The 16,557-nt window shown below is 36.4% G+C and overlaps 1 protein-coding gene across 1 annotated transcript in view; it reads right to left on the bottom strand.

The window, feature by feature from the left end:
- Positions 1-16,557, bottom strand: part of ZW10 (zw10 kinetochore protein) — a 33,564-nt gene that overhangs the window by 9,886 nt on the left and 7,121 nt on the right. Inside the window, exons 3-10 of the mRNA XM_081241435.1 lie at positions 15,432-15,533; positions 15,165-15,242; positions 14,533-14,692; positions 12,893-13,045; positions 12,205-12,396; positions 4,604-4,767; positions 3,512-3,694; positions 581-819 (exon numbers count right to left, since the gene is read on the bottom strand). Coding sequence (XP_081097561.1) covers positions 581-819; positions 3,512-3,694; positions 4,604-4,767; positions 12,205-12,396; positions 12,893-13,045; positions 14,533-14,692; positions 15,165-15,242; positions 15,432-15,533 — 1,271 coding nt within the window. The remainder of the gene's footprint in view (positions 1-580; positions 820-3,511; positions 3,695-4,603; positions 4,768-12,204; positions 12,397-12,892; positions 13,046-14,532; positions 14,693-15,164; positions 15,243-15,431; positions 15,534-16,557) is intronic.

The raw sequence follows: 16,557 nt of genomic DNA, 5'->3' as shown, positions 1-16,557 counted from the left end.
CATTCCATTCTTTTCCTTCTACCTTTGGCTGTCCAACAAACTATTATTGCTTTAAAATTAACATTTAAAATGTAAGTTAATTAGGGCCTAGATTTCAAAAGGTAAAATGAATGTTAAGCTAAAGGGCCAGAGCATGCTGAAACAGACGGTACAACTATCACTAAGACCACCACCACCAATACTGATAAACATCTGAGTATTAATTATTTCCCAGGTAGCATTCTAAGTTCTTCACAAGCACTTTCTCATGTAATATCATTGAAGTCAAATAAAGTTAAAAGCAAACAAAAATTAAAGGGCTTTTTGTTAAAAAGTGATTAACAATTTTTAATGTCAAACCCATTTGTCCATACATACAATGCTTTTATTTCTCATACCTTGTTGTAAGATTGTATGTTATTGTAAATAAAAGTTAATTGTCAATACATACCTGTGTACTCTACTTTTCTCTAGGGAAAGAAATATTAACTAATAAGATAAGAAAACCCAAAGAATTCCAGTTAATTTTCTTAATAAATGTCTAGTTTAGATATACATTTAACCAAGTCATTGCCATTTTCAGAGGACTCAGCACTCGTACCATTGATCGCTGCTAGTTGTTGCCTCCAGTAAAGTCTGATAGGCGAGTTCCATTAACTTCTTCACAGATTCACTGATGCGGCATGTGGGCAAAGAAAAGGAATGTTGGTCCAACGTATTTTCAGGCTCTAAATTCATCACTTCGTTGTATGGAGTTGTGGACACTTTCTGTACTTGTAGCTTGTCATCCTCAGCAGGACTAGGTAAATCTGGCACACTTATCTTAGAAGCAGGAGTAATCTAAGAGTCAAATACAGAAACAAAGAAAATGCATTGTCCTCAGAATAATCCAAATGCAAGCATACAGTGAGGAATAAGATACCAGTTGCTTCCATGATGATTAAGCTGTGGATCTGCAGAATAATTAAAAGATTTGAGTAAACATGGCAGGACTTTAATGACTACTCAATCCTGGGTGAAAGCACATCATAAGAAATAAGCAATCCCTTTACTGTGCCATTCTTCTAGTTCTTCTGTGCACTCTCACTCTTGGTGGAAACAGCAAAGCTGTGAAACTGGCCCAAGATTTTAGGTAAATGAAAGGACCTTCAAAAATCCTCCTTCTCAGGTTAGACTATTAGATTAACACACACCAGTATGACTTGTGTTCCACTGTCATTAAACAAATCATTTCCCACCAGAAACACGTGTTGGCTTACTCAAAGAAACAACACATTCAGGCTAGCTTACACTGCTCTTAAAAACAAAATGCCAAACAAAAACCAAAAAAGCTTCCCTAACATTTACACAGAATGAAAATTCCCAGACTCGGTCAAGACTAAAGGAAAGAACACTAGGCTTCTAGTTTGGAAACATCAGTGATATTTTCTACCCTAACTTTTAACAAAGTCATTTAACCTCTCTTGACCTCAATTTTCTCATTGTAGTGTGACGAAACTGCACTACAATAATGGTTTTCAAACCTTGCTTCTCAAAGATGCCTCAGGGGCCAACAAAAGGAGAGATTAAGCAGGTGGAAGCAGCAGGTTCCTACTGCAAGAAGAGCAGCTCTGCTCTGCACATACTGGACCTCTATGGAAAATTTCTGACAGAAGAAGCTCCAAGTCTAATAAAAATGTTTAAGTCATCAGACTTGCCATCTGTAAAATGGTATAATAATGTCTACTTCATAGGGCTGTTATGACATTAAATGAGAATACAAACATCACAACTGGGAGAGGTGCTACTGGCATCTAGTGGGTAGAGATTAGGGATGCTACTAAACATCCTACAGGACAGGCCCCCAGAGCAAAGAATTATCTGGCCGCAAATGTCAACAGTGGCACTGCTGAGAAACTCTGATCTAGAGGAAGCTACATCGTTAGGATTTGGGTACTTGGGGGGAAAATACAGTCTTATAAAATGTCAGAACTAGTTGAATAGGGAGCTCAGAGATTATCTAGTTCAATTCTGTCATATTACAGAAGAGGAAAATGAGGTCCAACAAGGTTAAAAGATTTAGCCCAGAGTCACAAAGTGACCTAGTAACAATCCTATTTATAACAAGGAGTTATAACAGAGTTAATGGGCTATATATTAATTCATTTACCATATTTACTAAGTACATAGTAGTATGCACCAGGTATTTTCTTGATGCTACAGATACAACAGTAAACCAAACAGTAAAGAACAAAACAAACAGGAAAAAAAAAAAACCCTGCCCTCATAGAGCTTATTTTCTAGAGGGGAAAAACAATAAATAATTCATATAGAATATTTACTGATAATAAGTGATATGAAGAAAAATAAAGCAAGGAAAGAGTACAGGAAATAGCGGGAGGTCACAATCTTACAAGAGTGGTCAGGAAAGGGAGCACGTCTGTGGTAATATTCCAAGCAGGGGGAAAAAGAGGTTCAAAAGTCCTGCAGCCGAGTCGGCCTGGCAAATGAGCAGAGTGACTGAAGAGGAATGCAACAGGAGACGGAGTCAGAGGCAACAAGGGGACAGTTCACAGGAGGCCGTGCAGGCCACTGCAAGGCTACTGGGTCTTTCTCTGAATGAGACGGGAAGCCACTGGATTCTGTGCACAAGTGTGACATAAGTGATATTCATGTGAAAGAAACCTGCAGACCAGTTCCCGGTACTGAGTGCATTTCGGCTCCCTTAACAACCCAAGATTACATCAAAATGTGCTAATATCTGTGCACCTCAAATGGCTAATTTAATATTTTACTGAAGTGGACACTGTAACAGGGTACCTACCCCCAGGAAAACAGGGGATGACAGAAAGGACAGAGGGAGGAAGAGCGCAGTCCTCTCAGCGATAACAGATAAATGGCTGAGGAATTTTCTATTAAGGGATTACTTTAGTGTATGTCTTCTTTTAATCTAAGTAACACCTTACATTCGTCAAATATTATTTTATATATGTAAGATGTTAAAAAAAATACACAGAATTATCTAAGGTCAAAGGAGTAAATTTCCCCCAATGCAAATTAATTTGTCCATGGATTTGACAGATAATTGTTTATACCATACAAAGATCACATCTTTTTATTTGTTTTTATTAACTTCAAAACTAGCATCTCTATTAGCGTAAGCAATAAAGTCAACATTTCACAACAGGATATAATCTCTGGATATAACAATAGCTGTTACGAAATTGTGTACTAAAAATTCAGGTGGTAAAGTTGAGAAAACTCTATGGGTTGATATACTCTCTGATTTCAACAACAGTAATCTATTACATTCACGTAGGCTTTTTAAATTTATACAATGCTTTTATGTGCATTATCTCATCTGGACCCCACAATACCCTATTAAAGAGGTAGGAATTAGGACCCCTTTAAAGATGAGACAACTAATGTTTAAGAAGATTAATAACTCGCCTCAATGAGCTCAGCAACTGTCAGTGCTCTTTCACTCTACCATAATCATCGCAAAAATGAGCTGCTTCCTAATACAAGGTAACACCCTGTAACCCCCCAATACCTTCACAGTGTTGTGAATTTCAGAGGTCATTAGGTTTCTAGCTGCCACAATCACATCCTGACACTTCTTGTTAGCAAAATGAGAATTGATGTTACGGGCATATTTCAGCAAATCAGTAGTATTTCCTTTTAAAAACCTCATCTCCTTTAAGGCATTTTCAAATTCTTCAGTGGACTGTATGACCTGAGAAAGAAACGCAAGAGAAAAAAAAGGAAAAGAATCAAATACATATGTTCCTTTCCAATACTAAAATTTCAAATCCAATGTATAGGAAAGAACAAGGACCAGCTGGTCATTTAAGTTTTAGAAAAGACCATCAATTACTAGGTATAAAAATATTATTCATTTTTTCTAGCCTTAAATTCATTAGGAAGAGCATCTTCATTAGAAGTTTTTGACTCTGCTTAGTAAAGGTGCAAACATTTTTAAATAAATAGACAGTAGGTCCCCCCTTATCCTCAGCTTCAGTTACCCACAGTCAACCATGGTCTGAAAATATTAAATGGAAAATTCCAGAAACAAACAATTCCTAAGCTTTAAACTGTGGGTTGTTCTGAGTAGCATGATGAAATATTGCGCCATCCTGCTCTGTCTTGCCCAGGATATGAATCATCCTTTTGTCCAGCATATCCATGCTATATACACTACCTGCCCATTAGTATAGGAAAAAACATAGTACATATGTGGTTCAGTACTATCCACAGGTTCAGGCCTTCGCTGGGGGAACTGGAACGTAGCCCCAGAGATAAAGGGGGACTACTGTGCTTACTGTAGTGTTCGAGGAAACACTAAAAAGAAGCCAAAAAGTAAAGCGTCACATAAAAGCTACTATAGCTGACACAAATAGAAAAACAGCTGTTTTTCAAAAGTATCTTACTAAAGAAAACGTACTTAATAACAAAACATACTTCCCCACCCAATCAAAAGGTAGGAAGCCAAAAGAGACATGAAGTCAGAGGGAATTTGCCTCCACACTTTATGAATAATTTTCTTAAAGATGTCACTAAAGAACAAAAGATCTCCAAGGTAAACAAAGGACGCCAACAGGAACCTACGGTCTCTTCAAATCTTCTGTGACACCTCTGCTCTTACCTCTTCATACTGCTGTAACTTGCTGCTATTTGTTGGGATAGAATAAACCAAACAATTTTTAATGAGGCACTCGGACAAGTCCTCCCAGATCATGTCACCAAGCATCTCAGCCAATACGATCTCAGATGTTTTTTCATTTTCTACGTCAGCATCAAGAGGCAAATCTGAATTCAAAAGAAAAAGTTTTAAACAAGAAACTCTTCACGGTCTGGACATATTCTCAAATTCCCTAGTCTTCTAGAATTCTTTAATTTTAAGATGACAGGGAAGAAAACAGCATGAATAATTCTATAGCTATCTCAACAGACTACATGGGAAAAGCATGACACACAATTATTATTTTATTTTCACTGCTCAAATGAATCATCTGCACTGTATGACTGCCTGTTCTCTATAAGGTATTAAGCCATCTACATTATAATCATCTACTGCTAATCTACAGATCTGATTATATGAAGCACTCAGAAGTTCTGCATACCAAGTTGAAACTAGTTTAGAATAAAGTCCAAGTTCTCCAATAATAAATATACTTTTTTTCATCTCTGCAAAGGATCTGAGTGTTTATCCTAAGTAAAATATCAATAAACACCTTACATTATAGCATAATATCTAGCCTACCAAACAGAATACTTCAGTATCTCTTCCACGGTATATTTTATGGTGGCTTTTTCTAACACATTTTGAGGGAGTTATATTTAGAATATACCATTAATTAACTAAACAATATATAAGAACCTTAAAAGGAAGTGACCATATTACCTCACAGCCTTGAGATATCTTACAATATCTGAAGTCTAGGCCTGCACTGTCCGACATGATAGCAACCAGCCACATTTTGCTACTGAGCACTTGAAATGGGGCTGGTGTGACTGACGAACTCATTTTTTTTTTAATGTTAAGCAATTTCAAATTAAGTTTAAAAATGGAAGCAAGGGTGTGTGGTTATAATGGGTAGCACAAGGGAGCCTTGTGGTGATAGAACAGTTCTATATCTTGATTGTGGTGGTAGTTACATGAATCTACACATGTAAGAAAATTGCACAACTATTCACACACACAAATGAGTGCAAGTAAAACTGGAGAAATCTGAATAAGCTCTGTGAATCGTAACAAAGTCCATTTCCTGGTTCTGATACTATACTATGGTTACACAGGATGCTAACATTGGGGAAAACTGGGTGAAGAGTACATGGGACCTCTGTACGTTTTCTGAATTAAAATTTTAAACTAAAAAAAAAAAAAAGAGGAAGTAGCGTAAAATACTTTTCTGTTAAACACAATTTTGTTGCTTTGAAAAGACTATGCCTCACTTTAACCATCGCATCATGTAAGCTATTATGTGTACTGTAGTGCCCACATCAGGCATGTGTATCACTTCTAGTATTTCATATAAACACATCTTCGATGTAGTCAGTGTAAACAGATTCATTCCACTCGAATGACTTTGTTTTCCTATGCACCAATGTAACATTGTAATGCATTTATTTGAATATTTTGCACATACAGCACAGGTTACAGTGATACCTATAATAAACTGAAAACGGTAGTAAAATTGAAATGCTTATTATTTTCACTATGATATATTTTTCTAGCTTACGAAAATGACTATAAACAAACTTTTAAATTTAAAACTAAGGTACACTATTGATGCAGAATCAAGTGAAGGTGCAGAATCTAGAAGAACTGGTAGAACAGTAAAGGAAAATACAGACTGGAAGAAAATATACCACAAAGTTGACAATAAATGGCAGCTGCAGCTTGCTAAAACACAGCAAAACGAAACTTTTCTTGCTGCGCAAAAAAATTTTTAAGATGATAAAGCAGACAATATTAAGAGAAATTTCAACAAATACATTAGGAATTTGTCAAGTTTCCTCTCAAAGAAGAATTGACAAAATTAATCACCTGAAATTACAATTAAATGTCCAACCAAAAATGTGATTTTAAGGGGATCTGAGCTTGTAAATTTAGCTAGCGATAAAATGACTTGGTAAAATCATTCCATACATTTTCTCTGCATGTACATTTTGGTAGCAAATTTATGCTGGTTTTTAAAAAATTAATTAGGGCACTTATCCATCTTTTGCTATTGACCAAAAGAGCTTGATTATCAAAGGGATTATCTGTAATTTGAAGAGTACCTAGAATGTAGCCACAAACCGTATGTGCCTGATGGTGGCCTTTTTAATGGAAAATCTAACGACCCTTCAAATTTCTTCTACAACTACTTGTATGTTCAGAGTCTCTATTTCTTGGTAAATTTTAGTAATGTATACTTTCTAGAAAATCATTCGTGGCAAAAGCAAAATATGCTTGTTGTGACAAAGCCAACACCACTGAAGTTTACAAAGAAAAAGCCTAATTTTCCTCTCCATACCCACAAGCTTCTCTCTCTCTCTCTGTGTCCAAGTAACCAGAGTTAAGAGTTTGGTTTGTATTCTTCCACCCTCACATTAATAAATACACACACACATGCACGCACACAGACACATGATATAGACTAAACTGTGTCCCCCACAATTCATATGTTGAAGTCCCCAGTGTGACTGCACTCGGAGACAGGGCTTGCCTTTAAATAGGTCATAACGGTGGAGCCCTAATCAACTATGACTAGTGTCCTTTTAAGAAAAGGAGAGACACCAGAGATGAGCATGCAGAGAGGAAAGGCCATGTGAGGACAGTAAGAAGGCTGTCTGCAAGGCAAGAAGACAGGGCTCAGGAGAAACCAAATCTACTAACACCTTGATCTTGGACTTCCAGCCTCCAAAACTGTGAGAGAATAAATTTCTATTGTTTAAGCCACACAGCCTGTGGAATTTTGTTATGGAAGCCCTAGCAAACTAATATAACATTCATATAAGGGGCTACTTCCTTTTTTATAAAATAGGTTCATGCCATAGATTTTACACGTAACTTTTTTATCCCTTAAAAGTAGATGGTGGCCATCTCTGAGGTCACTATATCTAGCTCCACTTCAGTTCTTTTCAATAGCTGCACCTTTCTTCAAATGATGCACATTCCAGTATGCAAGTATATACAGTACTCATACATGCAAACATACACACTGTTGATATCACATAGTAAGGATTAAAAAGTGGGATACCTGGGTCAAAGCGATGTATATTTTAGCATAACTATAGAGCTGCAGATTACTTTCTAAAAAACTCACAAAAGCGATGAAGGAGACTACCCTTCCATTTTCTTACCGAAAGTGTTTCACACAGATCTTTGAATTCTGTCAACCCTAGGAGTGAAAAGTTCTACTTTGATGGTGTGATTTCCATTCCACTATTAGGGAGATTAAGCAATACATATTTTTATGTTTATTAACAACTTGCACCTTTTCTTCCATAAACTGCCTATTCATATTTTTTACCCTTTTTCTGTTATTATGTTCTTTCTCTTTGGAAAAAAAATCTTTTATTAGCTCCTTGTCTGCCAATGTACTGCAAATATTTTCTCCCAGTATAATATTATCTTTTGACTTTGTTTATGGCATTGTTTACCATGCAGAATTTAACATTTATATGTAGTCAAATTTATCTATCATTTCCTTTATGCATTCTGAGCTTCCTGAGAATATTCAAGTCTTCTTGTAAATTTTCTTCTAACATTTTTATTGTTTTACCTTTTGCATATAGGGATTTAATTTATCTGGAATGTATCTCTGTATGAAGTACGAAGCAGGAATCTAACTTTGTCTTATTCCATATAGCCAATTTTGCTAGCACCATTATTTAATAAACTATCTGTCCCACTAAACTGAAATGTGACTTTGATCAAATGGTAAATTCTCATTTATTCTTGGCTCTACTTCTGGACGCTTTTTCATTCCACTGATCTTCTTATGTCAAGAACATAGTTTTAATTATAAAATTCTCCAACTAGTGTTTTGCAAATCTTTATTAGCAAGTCTCATAAATATAGTTTTTGATGTAAGCTCTAGAGTAATTAATTTGTCAAGTTGGAAAAATATATAACAAGAATCTGATTGGGAATGTATTAAATTTATACATTAGTTTGGAATGAGTTGACAATTTTTTGAGACTGTCTTCTAATCCACGATAGCCTACCCTTACTTTACACCCTCAGTAAGTTTTATGCTTTCCTTTACATGTATTCTTCCCATTCTTATTAAATTTATCTTTTAAGAATTTCATAGATTTTGTTGCCATTATAAATAAGATCTCTTTCTTTTGCGGTACGCGGGCCTCTCACCGCTGGGGCCCCTCCCGCCGCGGAACACAGGCCCCGGACGCGCAGGCCCAGCGGTCACGGCCCATGGGCCCAGCCTCTCCACAGCACGCAGGATCTCCCCCGGACTGGGGCACGAACTGCGCCCCCCGCATCGGCAGGCGGACCCCCAACCACTGCGCCACCAGGGAAGCCCCTATATTTTAATTTATAACTGATTGTTACTAGTTTGGAGAGAAACTGATTTCTATAGATCTATACTGTACCTAGACAACTTAGTAAATGTCTTACTAATTACGAAAGTTTTAGTAGTCTTTTGGTTTTTTAGGTATACAATTACATCATTTACAAGTAAAGATAAATTCTTCTCCTTATTTTAATATTCATACTTATTTTCTCTTCTTTGTATCAGCCATAACCCCTAAAACAATGTTAACGAATATTAATAGTAATGTGCATTCCTGACTTAAAACTGATTTTAATGGAAATAAAGTTTTTAATCCTTTAATAGATGCTGGTTGCTGGCTTTTTAGAAGCAATTAGCTTCAAAACTAATTACTTTTAAAAAATCAATAAAGTATAACATAATTATGCAAAGTGGTCTTTTATACAGCTATATAATTTACTTCATCATTTCCCTATTCTTCAAGATTTTATGACTTTCCAGTATTTCAATATTATAAATAACATTATGATGAACATCCTTATACATAAATGGTTTTATATATTTAAGATTATTTCTTCAAGGCAGACTCCTAGAAGTTGAAACCTTGGTTTAAAGGATATAAACATTTTAAGGCTTTTTATATATTTTGCCAAATTATTTCCAAAAGAATTTTTTTCTCCTCTTTTAAAAGTTCCTTTGCTGGGGCTTCCCTGGTGGCGCAGTGGTTGAGAGTCCGCCTGCCGATGCAGGGGACGCAGGTTCGTGCCCCGGTCTGGGAAGATCCCACATGCCGCGGAGCGGCTGGGCCCGTGAGCCATGGCCACTGGGCCTGTGCATCCGGAGCCTGTGCTCTGCAATGGGAGAGGCCACAGCAGTGAGAGGCCCGCGTACCACAAAAAAAAAAAAAAAAAAAAAAAGTTCCTTTGCTGTTGGTACAATAATGCTTAGTAATACAGAAAACTTGGGAGAAAAAAATACATATTTAAAAGATGAAAAGAGCATAAAACCAAAGACAAACATAAGACGAAAGGCAAAAATCTTTATGAAGTTTCAGAATAACTAAAATCCAAAGAAAGTAGAGGATTCCAAAAAGAACTAAGGCCACGAAATATGATCCTCAGGTTTTATTTAGGGCAAGAAGATGAAGGAAGGAAATACTGACTGAAAGATATTAAAGAGATTAGAAGAGCACCTAGCAACAGTGAGTTGTCTTCTGCTCTGAATATCCTAGGTACTAAGAAAACTTACAAATAAAACACTAGGTTGAATACTTAAATGGACCAACATCAAACTAGAAAGAGGTTTCTACTGGAATTCCCCAGAGCACCCTCTGATCTAGCCCTATCCTAGGTAACAGTACCATCACTGACTCAGATTAAACTGTAAGAAAACATGATTATCAATTATGCATTCGATATGAAGTAGAAAGGATAGTAAACACATTGTAAAATTTTATCAAGTAAAATTTAACAAAGATTAATGTTAATGCCAAAAAATCAAGTACAAGATGGGAAAGCAGCAGTTTGCACTGAGTATGACATAGGATTTTCACTGACATCAAGCTCAATAAGTTAACTGTGTAATAACAGCCTTTGGCTATACTAACAGAAGCATGAAACTGAGAATGAGGGTGTGAACAATCCCATACTATTCTGAATTGCTTCGGACTATACTTAGAATACTTTGTTCTGTTTTGAACACCATACTTTAATAAAAGGACTATGGAAGAAATGGAATATATTCACAGAAGATCAGTGAAGATAAGAGAAACTTAAAAAACTATTTCATTAAAAAAATAAAACTAAAGATGTTTTATGTTGGTGATAAGATGTAGGCAACATAATAACAGCTACTACAGAGAATTTGAAAGTCCATCATGTGTAATAAGAATTAGACTTCTATATAGCTCCACACACTAGAAACAGCATCCGTAAAGCAGATATTACAGGGCATATATTTTGAACGTATTTTTTAAACAACTACCCTAAAGATTTAATTTCCAAAATGGTCATTTTGGCAATAGCATTTAAGAAAGAAGATATAATTTTTTTAAAAAACCAACAAACAAAAACTTCATAGTACTCAGAGTTGTCCAGAGGTAGGATGGAATGCCTCAAGAGGAAGTGAGTTCCCTCTCACTAAAGGTGCTCAGGTTTGTTATATGACCAACTGATGGGGGTGTTACAGAGGAGAGTCGAGCATCAGAGATATCTGTATTGAGTCACCTTTCTAGTTCCTTCCAATCCTTGGATACTTTGCTTACAACTTTTTTTTATATCTAATAAAAATAAGGGTGTATTATCTCCCTAAGTAAAGGAATAAGAAGAAAACTACCTTGGATTTTTGTAATTTATACAAGTCTTAAAATTTTTTATTCTCTGCTGTCAAAACTAGAAAGAATTCCTTGCTCTACATATAAATTATTTATATATAAATAATGTCTGTAAGTGTATAACTGAGTCACTTTGCTGTACAGCAGAGATTGGCAAAACATTGTAAATCAACTGTACTTCGATTAAAAAAAATAAATTTATATATAAATAAATTATGTGACTGCCAGGAAGGCATACAAACAATAGCAGCATTTCTTTATTTTCTCCACAGCAAGAATGCTTAATTTGACTATTCAATAAGACAATTGAGAAAAGCAAAAAGAAGGTAAGTCAAATAGACTAAAAACAACAGTATTATAACAAAACACCAGAAGAAATTTTACTTTTAATAGTGTGACAGCCAAAAAGTGATTCAAGCAACACAGAAACTATTTCAAGGGTGAATATATAAAGATCTAACCAGTAGGCTGAGATGGAATGAAAGTCATTGCCTATGTTAAACCTATTTTGTTTATATCAACTAGGTTGATGGGGATTTTCCCATCAAAAGATGTAAAACAGCACTTGGTTCATTTCTGCTTCTCCTATAACTAAAGCAAGAGTCCCAAAATGTGATGTCCCTAGAAGTCCCATGAGGGAAATGCATCCCCAAATTCAACTAAATATTACAAACACAGACTCTAGGGCACCATTAAAGACCCTATTTGTCAACACAGGGCAGAGAAGGAATGAAAAATAGAGCAAGAAATAAAAAGGTAACTACTTTGTTCCCATGACATAATTTACTCACGTCTGATCCGCCATTCACTCAGATTGCTGGCATTTTTATCCGCTTTAAAATAATATTTACTTCCAAAAACCATATCGACTTCTCTAAAATATAAAAGCACTGCCTTGGGGATACATACCTAGAAGTTGTTTCTGGACCACTTCCAGTACCAGTCTGATCTTGGCAAAAACTTCAGATGGCGATGGATGTTCCAAGTCAGTCATCACAGATTCAAAACGAATGATAATGATGTTAGGTTGGCTTTCTATCACAGCAAAAAGGGATGGGCAAGATGCCAGAGGCCTAAGGATATACTTCAGCAGCACCTGACCTGAAAGTTTTATGAACACTCATAAAAAATAAATCACTAGAAGACACTTCAAAAAAAAAAAAAGATCTAAGCAGAAACTAATTTAAAAAAATGCTATTTGAAAAAAAAAAAAAAAAAAAAAAGATCTTCGAGCCTGACAACTAAAATACATATACCATGACATTACCCAACACCCATTATGCACTGCAGGTTTTCCCACTGAAGTTTACCAGATTGTCTACAGATTTTTATTTAAATTATTCAAAAAATCAAATAAAATAAATACCAGCAGCTACTTTAAAAAAAAAAAAGAAGAAAAGAAGAAAAGAAGAAAGGAAAGGATCTAAGCCCTTAATGAAAAGTGTAATATTTATACAATTCCACTTGATAAATCATGAGGTCAAACCCTATGATCTATCATCAATATTATTCAGAGAATACTGATAATTTTTCTGTCATTCCTTTAACAATGGACTTCTGAAATTTCATGTAAATGAAACAAAGTATTATGCATTACCAAATGACTTAAGCTTGGTATGTAGCTCCCCAAGAAGAGAAAATGCCAAGAGGAGAGAATTGATGGGTGGCACGGGGGTCTTCTCTTCTTTCTGAGATTGTTCAGTGCATAAATGAAGTTCTGTTTGTAGGCAAGATTCCAAGTTGCTGATATCTAAGAAAAAGGGAAAAAATATCAGCTGTCTCAGCAATACAAGATGTTCCCATTTCTATTCCTGAGAGCCCACCATCTACTAAGAGTCCTAAATATGTGGTTTTACTATAATACACCTCTAATGCAATCAAATATTAATTACTACATACATGTCCTTGGCATCACTTTAAAACAGGAAATTACTTCCTTTGGTATGTTCAAAGAATCAAACTGAGTGCCAAAGTAGGATGATGTGCATACAATAACTGCTTACTAAATATGTGTTGAGAATGGATAAACAACAAGGTCCCACTGTATAGCATAGGGAACTATATTCAATACCCTGTGATAAACCATAATGGAACAGAATATAAAAATGTATTTATATTTATAACTGAACACTTTGCTGTACAGCAGAAATTAACACATTGTAAATCAACCATACTTCAGTTAAAAAAAAGAATGTGTTGAATGACAGAATGAAGGCAAAGAATAAAAAGTGAGATCCTAGTTTCAATCAAGGCCTCCTATTCTATGTTCCCTCTTATGAAGTAAAGAGAACAGCCTGCCAAACAAGTTTAACAGGGTGTGTTACAACAAAGAATTAACACACCTGCCACCCTCTCTTAATTTTACAGTCTGCTTGGAAATAGACTCTAAAATTTTCTAGATGACTTCCTTGAAAATACCTAATACATACAGGGTGGGGTATGTGTGTGTGAGTGTGTGTATGTGTGTGTGTGCACGCGTGCGTGTGTGTACATACATACATATACAATGTATTTGAAGGCCATAGTGGATATGGGAAAGGGAGCAAGGGCAGACTGTGAGGTTTCCCCTGAAACAGACTAAATTTCAAGGTTAAATGCTGGAAAATATACCAGGTTTAATGGCATGTCCTTCCCATATACCCTCAGAGGTTTTACTTTGTGTAAACAAGATATCAAAGAGGGCTCACACCCAGAGGTGGGCAGAGGGGCTGAGAGCCAAGTAGTATAAATAAAAGCCAGGGCCAGAGTTATCCTATTTCTTCCTCTTGCAAAGCATCCCCCATCTCATGATTCTGTCACCATTCTTCTTCAAGGACTGAAAAAAACTGGGCCAAACTCCTATCCTTTTCCTTAGCAAGAGAGAAAGAATGGTTGAACAGCTTCTTTAAGCTTTCTAGAAAAGATAAACTGTTGGGATTAGAGCTTTGGGAACGGGCACATCTTAAGATGCAGTGGAAACTGTGTGGTCTTAAACTGCTACCACCTACTCTACCACAGCCTCACCACCTGGACCCCTCCCAATCATCTCTCTTCTCTGCTCCTTCCCAGTGAAAGGGACAGAAAGAGAAATGCACGGGAAGTAACAAGCATTCTGCTTAACATGAGAACCCAGTATAGCATTGGGAGATTAATAAATGAAACCTTCCTCTCTCCCAATATAAAATATTTGGAATATATTCAGAGGCCAAACTGGTTCAGGCAGATTAAGCAAAGCAGTCCACCTGAGGTCAGCAGCACCTTTTGATGGTGGGAACTTCCATACAATCAGCTTCTGCCACTCTTCTCCAAGGTGATAAAGTATGTTCTGTTTCTGTATTGTAAGCTCCATGCTGAGAGATTTCAGTATTTTTAAATCAAAGCATTTTCTGGATTTTAATAACTTCAAGCATATCTGTGCCTGGTAGTGAAATGGAATCATTGTTAACATTTCATCTGGACCCTAGGCAATTAGAATATATTTGTATAATGATAAGGAATACATGCAACACAAAATTTACTTAAAACAAGAATAGTACTGGACTTCTCTGGTGGCACAGTGGTTAAGAATCCACCTGCCAATGCAGGGTACATGGGTTCGAGTTCTGGTCTGGGAAGATGCCACACACCGTGGAGAAACTAAGCCCATGTGCTACAACTACTGAGCCTGTGCTCTAGAGCCCGCGTGCCACAACTACTGAAACCCGCGCACCTAGAGCCTGTGCTCCACAGCGAGGGAAGCCACTACAATGAAAAGTAGCCCCTGCTCGCCGCAACTAGAGAAAGCCCACGCACAGCAACAAAGACCCAATACGGCCAATAAATTAATTAATTAATTTTTTAAAAAAAAGAATAGTACTAATTGCTCATGCTTTAGAGAAAGTGTTTAATACCTCTTCTAGACGCTGAGCAGCAGTAACATACTTCTTCTCTGCCAACGCACAATTATATTCCTCAATAGCAGTAGAAAACTGAAAAGATGAGTATAGTTATTAGGTATTTTATTTTATACATCCTACTATTTCAAGTCTGTCTGCTTGTTTATTTTTAAACTATGAAAAAATACCATATAGGGGATACCCATTGAATGATAAGACAATTGGAAAAAAAAATAACTTTCTCACCACCAAAACACTAAAGTTTGATTTGAGTATACTGACCTCGTGCAGCTGTCTAAGTAAACTTAGGACTACTGAGTCTCTTTCCAACTGTTGCTTCAAGTCTGTAAATTCAGCAGTTGATACGTGAAGATCCCGGCGGACCTAAGTCACACACCAAAGACAAGTACTTTTAAGCTATACTATACTTAAGAAATGAAACTTTTACTGTAATCTATAGGCTTTATTAGGTGAATATAATTCATGATGAAATTTAAATGCTGGTTAAGACTGGAATAAAAATCACAGAATGTAGTAGGAAGAGACTTTAAGTGGTCCACTTAGCCCAAACCCTTATCCTATGCAGGAATACCGTTCCCATCAACATAATATCCTCGTGTCACCACGTATTCTTAGTTTAAGCAGTTATCTTTCAACAAAGAACTCATCCACCTGGATTACTGGTATCCCCACTGCCAAGTGATATTCATTCTTCAGTTGAATAGTTCTAACTAATAGAAAGATTTCTCTACGTTGAGTGAGAATCCACCTCCCATTCTGTCCCACCTTTTCAGGGACTTTGCACTACCAATTATTTCCTCTCTTCTCTATCTTTTACTTCTCTGTAAGTCATTCTCCATTCCAATTATATGCATACCTATTAGAGCATGGCTCCTCCCATCAGATTTAAAATCTCCCCCAACTCTATGACAAAGTATCCTCCACGTTAGCAACCACCCTATTTCTCGGTAGCTACCTGATTTCTCTCCTCCCTCTCACAAACAAGCTTCTTGCAAGAGTGATCCATACTCACTGTCTTTACTTTCTCACCTCTCATTCACTCTATAATTCATGTGATCTGGTTTCTACCCCCACCATTCCACCAAAGCTGTTCCAAAGCAGTTGGTGCCAAAATACCAATCAAATCCTTGCTGCTAAATCCAAAGCATATGTCACCAGTATTACCTTGCATCAGTACACTGCTACTTTCCTTCCCTTAGTTCTATGACACCAATACCTACTCATTTTCCTCCTGGTTCTTTGGCCATTCCTTTTCATCTTCTTTTGGGAGCGAAATTTCCCCTCTGATCACTTCACACACGCTGATATTCCTTTCTCCCTGGCCCTCTCATTACTCTGAACCAACGGTTCTCAAAAAATAAATGTTTTTCTTGACCCCGCCCTGATC

The sequence above is a fragment of the Mesoplodon bidens genome, assembly GCF_964165515.1.
Source record: "Mesoplodon bidens genome assembly, chromosome: 7".
NCBI classification, from domain to species: domain Eukaryota; kingdom Metazoa; phylum Chordata; class Mammalia; order Artiodactyla; family Ziphiidae; genus Mesoplodon; species Mesoplodon bidens.
Note: the sequence above shows the minus strand (reverse complement) of the source record. Positions and strands in the feature narration are given on the sequence as shown.